The sequence below is a fragment of the Anas platyrhynchos genome, chromosome 1 (genome assembly GCF_047663525.1).
Source record: "Anas platyrhynchos isolate ZD024472 breed Pekin duck chromosome 1, IASCAAS_PekinDuck_T2T, whole genome shotgun sequence".
Classification (NCBI taxonomy): Eukaryota; Metazoa; Chordata; class Aves; order Anseriformes; family Anatidae; genus Anas; species Anas platyrhynchos.
In genome coordinates, this window is record NC_092587.1 from 196736569 (window position 1) to 196750100 (window position 13532).

Here is a 13532-nt window from a genome sequence, read left to right on the forward strand (position 1 = left end):
TTACCTCCTAACGTTTAGACACCATGTCTGCTGCTGGGTGATGTTTTATTCTCTGGCAGCACAGTCTGTGATAATGGGGGAAGCTGTTTTCCACTATGTTCACCTGGTTGTGCTGCAAGTTTGCACAACCTGTTACTACAACACATGGCAGGAAGAAATAGTTCATTGTTGGCGTGAGTTAAGCGGACAACCAGTGGTGGAAATTTTTGACAGGACACTTGCATGAGCTTTGACCTCTTTGCCACCCCAGTTCTCATCTTTTCCATCCTAAAAGAAATACTGATGTTGTTCTCTAGCTCTGGACATTAAACTGAGGCAGGAATTTTAAGTCGTTCAGTCCTGAATGTTCTCCAAACTAGTCTTTCCTGTCTGCTTCTCTGCTCCATCTCACTATACCAGTGAGCTTCGCTGACCTCTGGCACTACTTCCACTGCCATGAGTGTTTCACTGAGGATCAGTCAATATCTGCTGGGAAAGGTGGAAAAGCAGAAATGCTCTTCTACAAGCAGGAAATATACAAACAGTGATATAAAAAGGAAACATTCTTGGAAAAATCTTGTTATCCTTAGGGGAAGAGAGACTTTTAATGCTGACTTGGTATTCTGCCTTTCCACAGTTTAAATCCTCTTTTCAAGAATGTTGAAGAGGGATAGTATTTGTGCCTTGGCTAGTGGGCTTAGTTCAAACACTGCTCTGAGTCTCACATTTTAATAGGATACCACACTGCAAGCAGCATCCCTCCTCCTTGGTAGTGCAAGGCGTGCTCCTAACTGCTTCATGGCAGGGCGCTCAAAGAGCCCTGGAGGGAACATTTCTTTCTGCACTGGGCTGTGGAGTAGATCAGATGTGTTCAAGGAGTAGATGGAGTTCATCCCAGAATGAAGCCCCTGAGCAGACCGAGTATTGTGCCCAGCACAATGAGGGCTCTGTCTGGGCCAGTGCTTACACACCTGAAACCTCCCACCTGAATTTGTCCCAGCTGCTGGTGCCACAATGCTGGAGGACAGAGAAGCCCATCACCGGAGGCAAATCTGTTCTGCTGCTCTGCAGAGCGGGCTGCTGCTTTACACACTACCTCCGAGCACCCATCCCTTGTACCCCTGCTAAGCAGCTAACCCAGAACAGCTGAATTGCACCTGAACATGGCTGAGTTGATGGAGCTCAATGCCTAGATGGCTACATGATGTGTTGACACCCTTTGCATTGTTTAAGGTTTGTTGACAACTTTTGCATCGTTTAAGACTGTGGTTTTAACTAGGTAACCACATTAGTGTACACACACCAGCCAAGCAACTCTTGGCAAGGATCCTGCAGTGTGAGTAGGGGCCCCTTTGGAGGAATTGCCATGTAATAATGAAATGAATTTGAAGAGTCCAAGCAAGTAGCATTTTCTGCAATACTGCACACAGTGAGGTAATGAAATGCTACATTCCTTGCAGAACTGATGTGTTATCTTGTTCCCTCCTTTGAAAGTAGGAGAAAAACCAAGAAATAATCAACACAGCTGGGCTTTTCTTTTTGTTTACTTGGAAAACTTGTTTTAACCATCAACTTTAGCAAATTTTGGCAGTTACAAACCTGTACACTTTTTTTGTTTTGTTTTGTTTTTATAGCAAAAGAACACAAGACAATACTGCCAACAGCAATTATGAAGGAACAATTAGTTTTCGGATGAGGGACTATACCCACTCAAAGTGATAAACCTTCCCTTTTGCATAAGGTTTAATCTGTTTTCATTGGAGATATGACATCTCTTAATAACTACTTGAAATGGCATAAAACTCATATCTCTAGGGTTGTTGTTTTTTTTTTTTGTGCAAAACACATTCATTTAAAAAAAGTCAATAAAAAACATCTTCTTAAAAACAGAAAAAGTTAAACAAAAAGAGAAGAACCAAAAGAAAAGTTACAGTACATTTTGAAATGATTAAAAAGTACCAGTTTTCAAATCTAAAACTTTTTTTTTGCTGTTACCTTAAAAGTTTAAACCAACTTCGATGACCCTTTAGGTTTATACCAAACAAACAGACGAACAAACAAAAAGAAAATTAAAGCGACCTGATTGGCATCAAATATCTACAAAAGCCTGGTAATTTGAAACCATTATATACATTATTTTATAAACTTCTTTTTAAACACCAAAACATACATCTTTTACAAACCAGCCTGCTTGCGACAGGTAAAATTTACAAGACAATCTTTTCTGATACAGTGCTTTAAAGAGAACTGCTTTCATTCCTAAACATCTTTGTCACTTCCTGAAAAGCGGCAGCATGGGCTCATTGCATTGTTAAATAACAGCGATTCAGGTACTCCTATGACAGAAGAATGCTACAGTTCTGAGGGCTCCAATCTCTTTCCACAATACAGTTCAAGTGCACTCTTAACACTGGTAAAGATTACTTATGGCCTTTGTGTAATACGACATACTTGTAGTTATTGCTTTTCATTATTACATAATGAAATGAATTTAATTTCATTTCCTCCCCATCCACCCATCCCTGTGACGATGCAGCTGATTTACTAACAATGCTCCTTCTGGTCATGGAGATGTTAAATGTCAAGTTTATGAAACACAGGCTAAAGGCCATGGATAATGGGCAATACTGTAAATTTCTAAGGCTCTATTCGCAGTTTAGTGTATTGAGAGGGACAGAGATGCAAAAAGCACAGTTTTACTGCATGGCAAATGATGGTAAATGATCAGAGGATGAACTTTAAGATGTAGCTCTCTCTTTGGAAACCTATGAAATATCCATTATTATTCAGTTAATAGATCCCCAAAAATACCAACAAAGCATAAATGTACTTTCACTACTGGCTTTAAATTGCCTTTTTTTTTTTTTTTTTTTTTTTTTTTTTCTCCGTTATTAAGCATGCAACCTTTCCAAATGAAGTGTAGCAGAACTGGTCCAGGGCACCTTCAACTCTCCTGTGTCTGCAGTTATTAGTGGCTATGAGGATGCACTATAGCATTCCTTTAGCTTTTCAAACAGGAGCTTGATGAGGAGTAAAGCCATATTTTTAACCATTTTCCCTGTCCTGCCCATATGTTTCTTTACAATGGATGTTAAATTGAGCCAACAGCAACAATTTTCATGTCATATTCTTGAAGATTACCACCTGTCTGGCTCTCAGAGACAACAGGCTGCTGCCTCCCTAATAATCAGTGTTTTGGTGTCATGCATTGCCTCACCATGCTGTATCCAGGCTGAGTTTCTCACTGAAGAGGGCACCAATACATCAAGGCCAGCACTACTTCAGACTATACTAGAGAATTTAGAAAAGAGAAGAAAAATACCAAGGACCTAAATCTAACTTGCCTGTGGGACATGCAGAGGGGTAGAGCCCGTGCTGGAGCACACAGTTTTCTTCTGTCAGGAAAACAGAGGCAGCAAGAAGCCTTTGTCTCCTTCCAGCCTTGTGCTGCTCTACAGGCTAAAGAAACCCACAGGATAATTCAGGATCAAGGACGTCACCAAGCTTTAGGAAAATTTCTGGGCTGTGTGGAAATCGCAGTACTGTAGTGAAGCTCTGCTGCACCATCTTCCTGGCTGCTCTCCTACGCTGTTTCCTATAGGAGCAGCAATAGAAAGCCAACTTTATGGTGGTCTTCTAGCAGGGCTATCCATTTGGCCCTGTAGGAGGGAGGTGATGTGCCTCCTGTCTTCTTGGGCCCTGTGCCCAGCTATAAGATACTGGGTCAGGATAGCAATCACATGCAATACCTTTGGGTCTACGGTTTGTTTTGTTTATTTTCTTTTTAGGATGTTTATAACCCAAAGGCAAAGTAATCAACATATTTAAGTACATAAGCCTGTTTTTTTCCTTTTGCACAAGGCCACTTATTGTGGTATTGGCAGCATAAATTACGATGTCAGTCACTTTAAGGCTCTTCCCACTGCCAGAGTTATCAAAAGGCTCTCAGTGTGTACGGCATTTGGACCAAAACACAGAGAACATGCATCCTTTTACTCACACGTACACCCCTCAGCAAAGTCAGTGATTTTTGACACGAGCATGTATATGCATTTTAAAAAGTTGCTTATTTCTTGGTTTGCTTCCTTACAAAAAGCAAAAACTGTCTTGATCCTAAGGGTTTTAATCCACTGATAGTGCAAAGCACTTAGGTCTATGAAACCTCTTACAGCTGATCCTGAAAGAAAACACTGTGTAGTGGAGCCATCTACAGGAATGTGAGCTGAAATACGGACACGCAGGATCAAGGCCAACCAGATCAGCAGAGATGACAAGAGTAACAAAACTAGGGAGCTGGCAACGGCAGAAACAGCGATATAAAAATAACCATATGGCAGAAAAAGAATTAAATGTTGGATGGAACAATGTAAACACTAATTCTTACATCAGGTTGTGCATGTGTTTTTTATCTTCCAGCTTAGAAAATTAGGGCTTGTCCACGTAGAGCAGTAATGAAAAAGAAAATGGTTTGGATTAACCAGAGGATGTTAATATGAAAATCTTACTCCCTAAGAGGTATTTCACCTTGGGATCTGCATTCAGGTTCTTATCACTATGCAAAAGGGCCAGAACAAAACCAGAAAGACCACATCAGTACCAATATCCACAGAGGGGCATTTGTTTGAGATGGAAAAATTAGATTAGGCTCATTTGCTTTGGAGGGGAGGAGGTATTGAGGTATAGAAATGAGTGGGACAGAGAAGGCTGAACGGTGATCCTTGGCACCTTCCCCACAGCACTTTAGTTTGTAGGCGTTCAGTGAAATGAAATGGCAACAACATTAAAACAGAAAAAAGTACTATACATTGTATTTATGCATATTTACTAGTAAAATTCACTATCAACAAGATATTACTGAGGCAACAAGCTTGGTAAGAAACATTGATCTTTTCTGTATGGCAATTGCTAGGCTCCTGTGGTGTTCTCCCTTGTGACACTTCTGATATGTCCCAGTAAAGTTTTGATATCAGAGTCTTACTCAAGATTTTTCATTGAAGAAAAGAAGATGACAAGTACACTTCATAACTAGCTGGGGACTAAAACAGAAGTAATTGCATAATAGATAAAAATGTCGCACACCAAAACTGAGTAGGAGCAAACCCCATGTAAACTACAACTGGATGCTAAGAGACTATCACATTCTCAGAAAGTCATACCAGCTTTAAAATTGCTTCAGAACAGCTAAGCTTGCAGCTTTGCTTTTCCAACTCAGTTGTACCTAATCTTGAAGAGACATCAATCTAATCCTTGCATCTCATTTCCTGCAACACAGATTTCATGAACAATGCAAATCATCCTCTGTCTGTGCCTCAAGGCTTGCCAAACCACTTTGTGGTTTATTGGCAAATCCCTCAGTTCCTTGCAATCGCGATACAAATTTCCATCATTCTTTTTTTCTTGAAAACACAGGGAGAATAGCAGGGAAAGGGAGTTGAAACGTACCGTGAGCACATTCAGAATATATCACCATTACAGAAGCATGTTTACTTCGAGAAGACCAAGTGACATTCATAAATTCAATGGACAGAAACTACTTGTGGACAAGTACATGATAATACTTGTATGTGCAGTACATGTTATTTCCAGAAGTTCACTCATTTTTTCATGTACCTGTATAAATGAGATGTTTTCTAATGAAGAATCGCTGCATATTGTACCTACTCTGAGAATTTTAGAAATCCTGTTTTATTAAAAGTGTTACAAGCTGCAATTATTTCAGTTATATTCTATTAATAATTTCTTCTTGTTGGGGGTAGTCTGTGAACGAACACTTTTTGTATGTCAAGAAATGGACAACAACTTAATTTTGGGTGAAGCTCAAGTCAGTCAAGAACACGCCCTGGAATACAACTGATGAACCTATTCAGTTAACATGTTTGACTAAGAGACAGGATATGGAAAGCAGCATAGGAAACCTGTTAATGAATCTACTTATTAGTAACAATGACATGAATTCAATAGCTTTTCAAAATGACTGAATTATGCCATGGCAGGAATGGATGAAACCGCAGCAGTAATGCAGACTACAGATTCACATTCATTGTATAAGGTATAGAGATGCTGTAAAATGAAGTGGTAGAAACATTTTCATAGCACTGAGCAATGGGTACATGTATTCTGCTTTAATACATTGAGCAAAAATGTTGTATTTCCATATTGCACTTAGCTGCTCGGGCCAATCACTGTGAAAGGCCATTTACTCCAGTCAGACTGAGGGAAGAATAAAAGCATAGAGATGCCATGGTTTTCCTCATTCCATGATATTCTGATGTCTGCAAACAACCTTTGGAAGTCCTCAAATCCTACGAAATCACACAGATCCAACAGAAAATCTAAAACCATATCTCTGGCCATGGCTCATCCGTGCAGTTCCACCGACTCAGTCACTTTACAGCAGCCGACAGCTCATCCCATAAACTCTAAGGATGGACATTTGCCAAATGATGTTAAACTAACGATTTGAGATTATAGCAATATTTTATGCAACTTAATTGCAACTAATTTTACTGCAATAATTGTAGCATGATGACTGCCGTTAAAGAGGTGATTGCCCAAGCAAGGAATTTCAGAAAAATCAGCCATGCTGCACAGATACCTAGGTTTGTTAGCTGTTTTCAGATCCATGTTGACGCTGCATACAGAAGTCAAGAGAAGCTGTAGGTATGCGTCTGAGGCAGAACCGGGCTGCTAATGAACCAGACTCTGACATTGCTACAAGTTCTCATGGGTGAAGTTGTACACATGCATCTGACATCAGGTGTTAAAACACGGCAACCAAAGCGGGCCAACTTAAATATATAGGCTGTATATATGTTGCTGTATATATGTTGCAGTATATGTACACAAAGTAGAATGAAATGCTATGTAACAAACAAAAGTGTAGATAAATATTTATGGACGAATGACTGGTAGCTTGGCTTTGATACATCAATTTGTAAGTGCTGTTTTTTAAGCCATCTGACATGTTGTACATAGCAGCCTCAGCGATCAATTGCTTTCACTCTTTCACTGACATAATATTTCATGCAATATTGCATCTTGGAATGATCCATACCCGTTCTTTAATACTGTAGGGAGATCATAACACTGTAACACTTTTAATAATACAATACCAAAAAAAACAACAAACCCCAACCCTGGGTAATGGTGGGAGGGAGAGCAGGAATTTATTTAGCAGTGAGATCGTTTCCCCCTTCCTCAAAAGCTCAGTTTTACTCTTGGTAATAAATAGAAGGTACATACTCTCCAGATTGTCTGTAACAATTTTGTGATGTGTAATACTTAACACAATTGGTCTCTTCGCGTCTGCACATACAGTATCATTTCTGAACAAGTTAATAATGGGTTATACTGTATTTTTGCATTGCCCAATATATATAGATACACCTTCAGCAAAATTTCTTCTCAATATTTATACTATTAATTGGACCAAATGACAAAAAATAAAAATAAAAAACGAAGAAGAAGAAGAGGAAGAAGAAGAAGGGAGATTCCTTTACACTTGTGTCTGATGCTGGGTCTCCACAAATGGAATGTGAACATTTTCTAGGTTGAGTTCCTCCACGCTTTCATAGTCACTCATGGCTACTTCGGAGTCATCAAAGCCGCAGCTGGCTGAGACGTCAGAAGAGGAGGCATCTAGGGAGTTGTGCAAGGATAAGGGCATCTTACCTGCACTAACGTTTTCTGTGTTCTGGCTTGGGCCAACAGCAAAAGTACTAAATTCGTTCCCAGTCTGAGCCCCTGCGGTGTCCGTCTCATGGGGGAACTGGTGAGGAGGGAGGTATTGGCTGGGGTGGAAGTGCGGCCGTCGCCTGCAGTCGGGGCTGAGCGTACTTGCCATTGAGACTGGCTGTGAGGGCGGAAGGGTTTCATATTGGTCTGGATAATCCTCTGGAAGAGGAGGTGGTAACTGGTCCTGGCTCATGAACTCCTCTTCGTGAGGGGGAGGGTAGTCGCTGTCGATGTCGTAGCCACCAAGGTAGTAATCTGTTTCCAGCTCTCTGGTGCTGCCGTGGTGAGCTGAGCCTCCATCTGCCGTCTCAAAATTGGGCACTTCTTCGATGTCGGATAAACGAGCGCTTGGCATCCAGTCAGAGGTATCCCAATGATACGCTGCAGTGGGGAAGAGAACCAGAGCTGTTAAGATGGGGACACTAATGGCAAGGGGGGTGTTGAGCATGCACTGGAGTTTGCTAAAGAGCAAACTCTCGATCCTCACAGCACGTTTAAATCACAGCATGCGCCACAGGCCATCGCCGCGGGTCAGCCATGCTCTGACCAGAGCAGTAGGAGAGAAGGACGAAACAGCATGATGATGCTAATGCAAACAAGCAGAGAAACGAAACACGGCTAATCTAAGGCCGTGTTCACATCTTAGGATGTTACTAGGTTGTATTAGAAACTATGATGCTGACAAATCAAAATGACAAAGATCTCTGAATTAATGCTTTTCACAGTTAATTGGAAAAAAAAAATAAAGTCAGCATGCTTATGATACAACATCTAATTTCCCCTTCCACCTCCAATGACTTTGTTTCAAGAAAGGAAGTGTGCAAGCAAACAATCTGATCAACCAAGAGACTGAGAACTGGATCCTGAAATAACAAAAAAGTGTCTGGCCATTCTCATGCAGCATTTGCAACCCAACAGAATTCAAACAAAAGAACATGTGAAGCAGTTCAAGACCAAACAGATCAAGTCAGTGTCCTCCCACCCCAGCACAGTCCAACAGGCAGAAAGGGTCTCAGAAAAATCACCTCTGTTGTAGTTCTGTCCTTGATCCATAACAGACACTGTTAGATACAAAGTGAAAAGTAAAAACTGGTAACTTTGAGCGTGTTACCAGCATAGTCTTACACGTGAAAATACAAAACTCTGCATGCATATTTCTAAAGTACAGTTGGCTCGGTGTCATTTTAATAGGATTTTAAATTGTTCTTTATTTTAATGTACAAGATAAGCTTGCCCAGTCAAATGCAGACATACATAAAGAAATGATTGTCATGTGCATTATATTCCTTTTCTATCATATCTTAATTATCTACCCTCACTGAACAGATATGGAATTACATTACAGCTGGAATTCTTAATACAAAAAGGGCTATCCACCATCTCTATGGTTTATAATTGCAAAGTACATTTCTCTCTCACTTTGAAACAGAAAAATAAGAATCTACCATTCTCAGGGCCGGTTCAAACAAATCTGGGCCCACCTGGGCTCAGATACCATGGTGATGGGCACGGTATAAGAACCTGAATAGAATAGAATACAAAGCCATTTAATGGGGCTGTCAGCTACAATGCCCCGCAACCCCGTACCCACCTCCCACCTGCACTGCCATGCTAGCTGGTGGGAAAGGAGGCATACCAGTATGGAGAGGGTGCAGGGGCTGGGGAGAGAGCAAGGAAAGAGGTTTTGTGTGACAAGAGCGGGGAATAAGCTGCAGCGTTTTCTAGATGGGATGCTCTTGTTCAGCCACATGTTATTGGGCTTCATGCAAGAAGTCACTGGGCAAGGTCTCTGGACTGCCTTGCCGGAGGAGGTCTGGTCAGATGAGCAGCACCTGATGGCATGACAGTCCTTAATCTCTGGCACAGATGAGGTCAGAGAAGGCTATTCTCCAGGCCTCCATCTATTAACACCACTCTTGCCCTTGCTTATCACCACATATGCTGCGTGGTGACAGTGATATATTTGTTAGCTCGTTAGCCAGATAGCAGCTTTCTACCTGCTCTGCATTAGCCTGGGCTGAGGAGGGTTAGGGCTTTAGCAGCACTGTCTGAACCGGCCCTAACCACTCTTCTCCTTCGTCATTCCTCTCTGCTGGATGAGGATGTTGCTGTCTTTCAGTCAGTATAATGACATTGCACCCGAGATGCGTCGGGTCCCTCCGAGCTGCATGGTTTCAGGATCCAGGAGAACCTCACTAATGTGCTGACTCACACCACCTGCTGCAGCTCCCTGGGGCAGGAGCCCAGTCCTCCCACCGTGATGCACCCGCAGCCCCTGTGCAACTAATGATGCACTGCTTCCACCAGCTCTGCTGCTGGGCATTCAAGATTAGTAACCCTTATGTAAGGAACTGGGAAGTGGGCAAAGCATTTTCAGTGACAGCCTCTTGAAACTGTTGCCAGGTTGGCTTTTTCTGACCTGTAAAGCATGATAGAAAGCCACTGTGTTTGCTTATGCTTTCCTTTAGGAATGCAAAGACAATTACAGTGGCTGTGCTTTCATTTCAGTTTCATTTCAGTTTGTGTTTTTTTTTTTTTTTAAATTTTATTTTTCTGAGTGGGACTTTCTTTTTGAGTTAACCTTGTCTAGTTCATTTTATACAATAGCCAGAAGAATGGCAATATTATACTTCAGAAAATACACTATGGACTATATTTTGGACTCGTGGATAATCAAGTTGATACTGAGTTGACATTTTCCCAAGAATAGCAGAGGTGCTCTACAAATAAATAATACTAATATTTATTTTTGGTATATCACATTTCCTCAATGCTTTATCAAAGAGGCAAATTGTAATGTTCTTGTTTTACAGTTAGGGAAACCACTTGTAGTATGATGGGATTACCCCAAGGGCCAATGGCAGAGCTGAATGTTCAGCTCTGTTCAGTAGGCAGAGCAACCCCAGGGGAAAGGCAGTGGTGGGCAGGCTGCTTGCTATGTGTCATACCTGGAGTTGTGTCTATGCATCTGTTTGACACTATTACCTGGGAGAATCCAGCTACCCGCCCACCACCACTTTGCTCCTCTCCACATAGTCCCAATGGAGTGCATAAGCCAGCTTTACTGCAGCCAGGATACTTTACAGCCTTCCTGCATCTTCTTCTGTTTCGCATCCTCTGTAGATGGGACAATCTCAATGACTTGGCTCCACTGTCAACCTCATCCTACTCTCTCTGAAGGCAATGGCAATAAGCAAGCAATAACATTGACTGAACAGAAGATGATGATGGCCTTGACACCTTTTCTACCACCTCCAATTACCCATAGATATCTTGTGTTACACCACCCCGGTGTTCTTGGGTTTGCTGGTGAATATGCTGATTTGCAAATCCCAATCCCCACCACAGGTCTGCTTGTCAGTGTAGATTAGTGAGGTTCTGCTGGAGTGTTTCACAATGAAAACAAGAAGCATTGTTGCATAACAAGAAAGAAAAAAAATTAAATACCTTCATTTTCTATAGTGTCAACTACATTGTTGACAAGCTGTATGACAGTCACTATGGAAGCTTGCAGGGGAGGGAAAGCAGAAAATAAAGGGAAGGGAAGGACAGCTTCAGGTTAGTATTTAAAACACATGTCATATGTTACCACAATAAATTCTCTCAAACAGACAGAATGACATAGAAAAAAAAAGTCTGCCGACCAATGCATGATTTATGCAGTGGGTTGCAGGACATTTCATTTCAGATAATCCAATACATTTTCAGAGTGGTGATAAATTCCAAACCAGCATTTCCAAAAAGGCATATGGCATGATGTGTATCACCTCATAAATTCAAGCAGACTGGCCAGCTGATTCAATTAAACAAAGCAGTATCTTGTCTACCTGACACTAATTTCTAATTCATTCTTGCTTAAAGGTCTCCAGAGACCATGCCATGTGCTCCAAGGGATCATTATCTTTTAGACCAACGCACCATCTGAAACAGTGCTAAGCTTAATCTATTTCCTAAGAGAATGTTTTACTTATTTACGGTTTGAGCCATGCAATGCAATACCTCTGGGACATAAAGCAGTACTCCCATAATTAGAAGGACACAGTCAAGTAGGTTTGGTTCAAATTCAGGTCTTTGCTTGACAGAATATTTTCATAAATGCCTTGTGTGTTCTCAGCAACTATTTAATCAAAATATACTTTTTCCTTGAAATAATTAATATATGCCACACAATGTTTTAACACAGAGAGGAACAGTGTGTGATCTCCTAGCTGGTCTGAATTTTGGATAAACTAACAACATTGTCTTTGACTACCTGAGATAAAACCCAGTGAAACAAGAGGGGACTCCCATTACTTTCAGTAGGTACTGGGTTTTCTGATGTTTTTAGCTAAAAGAAAACTGATTGCTTTGGAACAGGCTAAGAAGAGGACTCAAAATGTTGGGCAAGAAATACATTGCTGTTTCACACAGCTGATAGACTTAGAGGTCACAAGAAGCATGGTGAAAGCAATTGCAGCTTTCAACTTCATGATGAACATTGAGGGGACTGTGTTAAATTTTGAGCATGGGATCAAGGATCTCATCCAATTTCCTCAGTCCTTGTGAGTGCTTGGCAAAAAGAGTCTTGATAAACCAAAGAAACCATGTTCTATGTCTCTGTTGAGTGTTTATGACATCAGTGGCACTGGTAATTGTGTAAGCAAGGGAGGCTTGTATTGGCTAATGCAAATAAACATTATGGAAAAGTAGGTGGCACAATGTAATTAGCTGTTGTGTGGCTGGAAAAAGAGGTGGGCAGCAGCCAAAAGATGCATGAGGAGCCTTGTCAGAGCTAGGGGGAACCACTGCTTTGGCAGTAAAGTTGCAGCCCCATCCTAGTCCTGACTTCCCCACATATTGCTGATGTGAGTGAGACAAAGCAAGGAAGGAGTGGAAAGAAAAAGAACTCCACCAAGAAGAAAGTCCACTACTGGGAATGTCAGCCAAATGGGAGTGGGTAATATGAGAAGGAAAAGTGGTGCTTCTGCCAGGGATCTGGGAGCCATGGACAACTGAGAGTAAAAACAGGAGGTCAAAAATCAGGCCCATCACAAGAGTCTTTGTGGCAGATAAAGGATGGCTCTGGTGAGAGCTGAGCAGAGAAGGGAGGGAAACTTCCACCCCAGGCAGTCCAGTGTAAGAGAATATCCAAATCCAGCACTTCCAAGGGTGGAAAACTGGCATCATCAATAGCAGTTCCTTGGACTGTTCAGCACAACCAGCAATTCAACAGCAATAATGGTAACCTAAAAGTCCACTTTTGCCACATCCTCCTGTTTTCAAATTGCTTATTATGGAAACCTGCAACTTGCTTTTGAAGTGAGTTTTCAAAACATTATTGCTGAGACCAGGCAACTATTTTTTTGTGTGACCATTAACAAAAATTGTTTTTTGATCACAGGGAATACCATTAAGTACTCTCTGCAAGACTAGGGGAGCTGAGAAATTTAAATGAGGTAGATATGAGAGTACACTTGGGCTCAATATCACACTCAAAATGTTTTCAGGGTGAAAAAAACCAACTGTTCAACCTAGTAATGCAAATCTGAAGACAAGGCTCCAAGCAACATGGAGAGGGTGAGTGGAGGTTGCCTGCACCTGACAGTAACTGAACAACATAGGGCTGGTCACACCTTCAGCAAGATGCATCCCAATGCTTCTCTGGTGAAAAACAGGCTTCCTCAGTCAGAAACGAATCACCAGTTTCACAAGAGAGTGTTGGCACATTTGTACAACAGCAAAACAAAAGCCTGTCCTCCCTGTCTAGCCACATGGACCTCAGCTTTGGAGGAGGAAGCCTGGCCTCTCCTGCCTCCCCAGAATGCTGAATTGTACCCATT

At 41.5% G+C, this 13532-nt stretch overlaps 1 protein-coding gene across 12 annotated transcripts in view; it reads right to left on the bottom strand.

Annotated features, from left to right (window-relative positions):
• Positions 1-1507: 1507 nt before the first annotated feature.
• The window catches only part of FAT3 (FAT atypical cadherin 3), a 419198-nt gene continuing 407173 nt past the window's right edge, over positions 1508-13532 (bottom strand). For 6 of the 12 annotated variants that reach the window (XM_072032787.1, XM_072032783.1, XM_072032785.1 and 3 more), the window contains 3 exons: positions 11161-11220; positions 8739-8774; positions 1508-8094 (listed from right to left, as the gene is read on the bottom strand). In XM_072032787.1, coding sequence (XP_071888888.1) covers positions 7475-8094; positions 8739-8774; positions 11161-11220 — 716 coding nt within the window. In that variant the 3' untranslated portion in view covers positions 1508-7474. Of the gene's footprint in view, positions 8095-8738; positions 8775-9158; positions 9235-11160; positions 11221-13532 lie in introns of all 12 variants that reach the window. The other 6 variants (XM_072032790.1, XM_072032788.1, XM_072032791.1 and 3 more) reach the window with 4 other exon arrangements.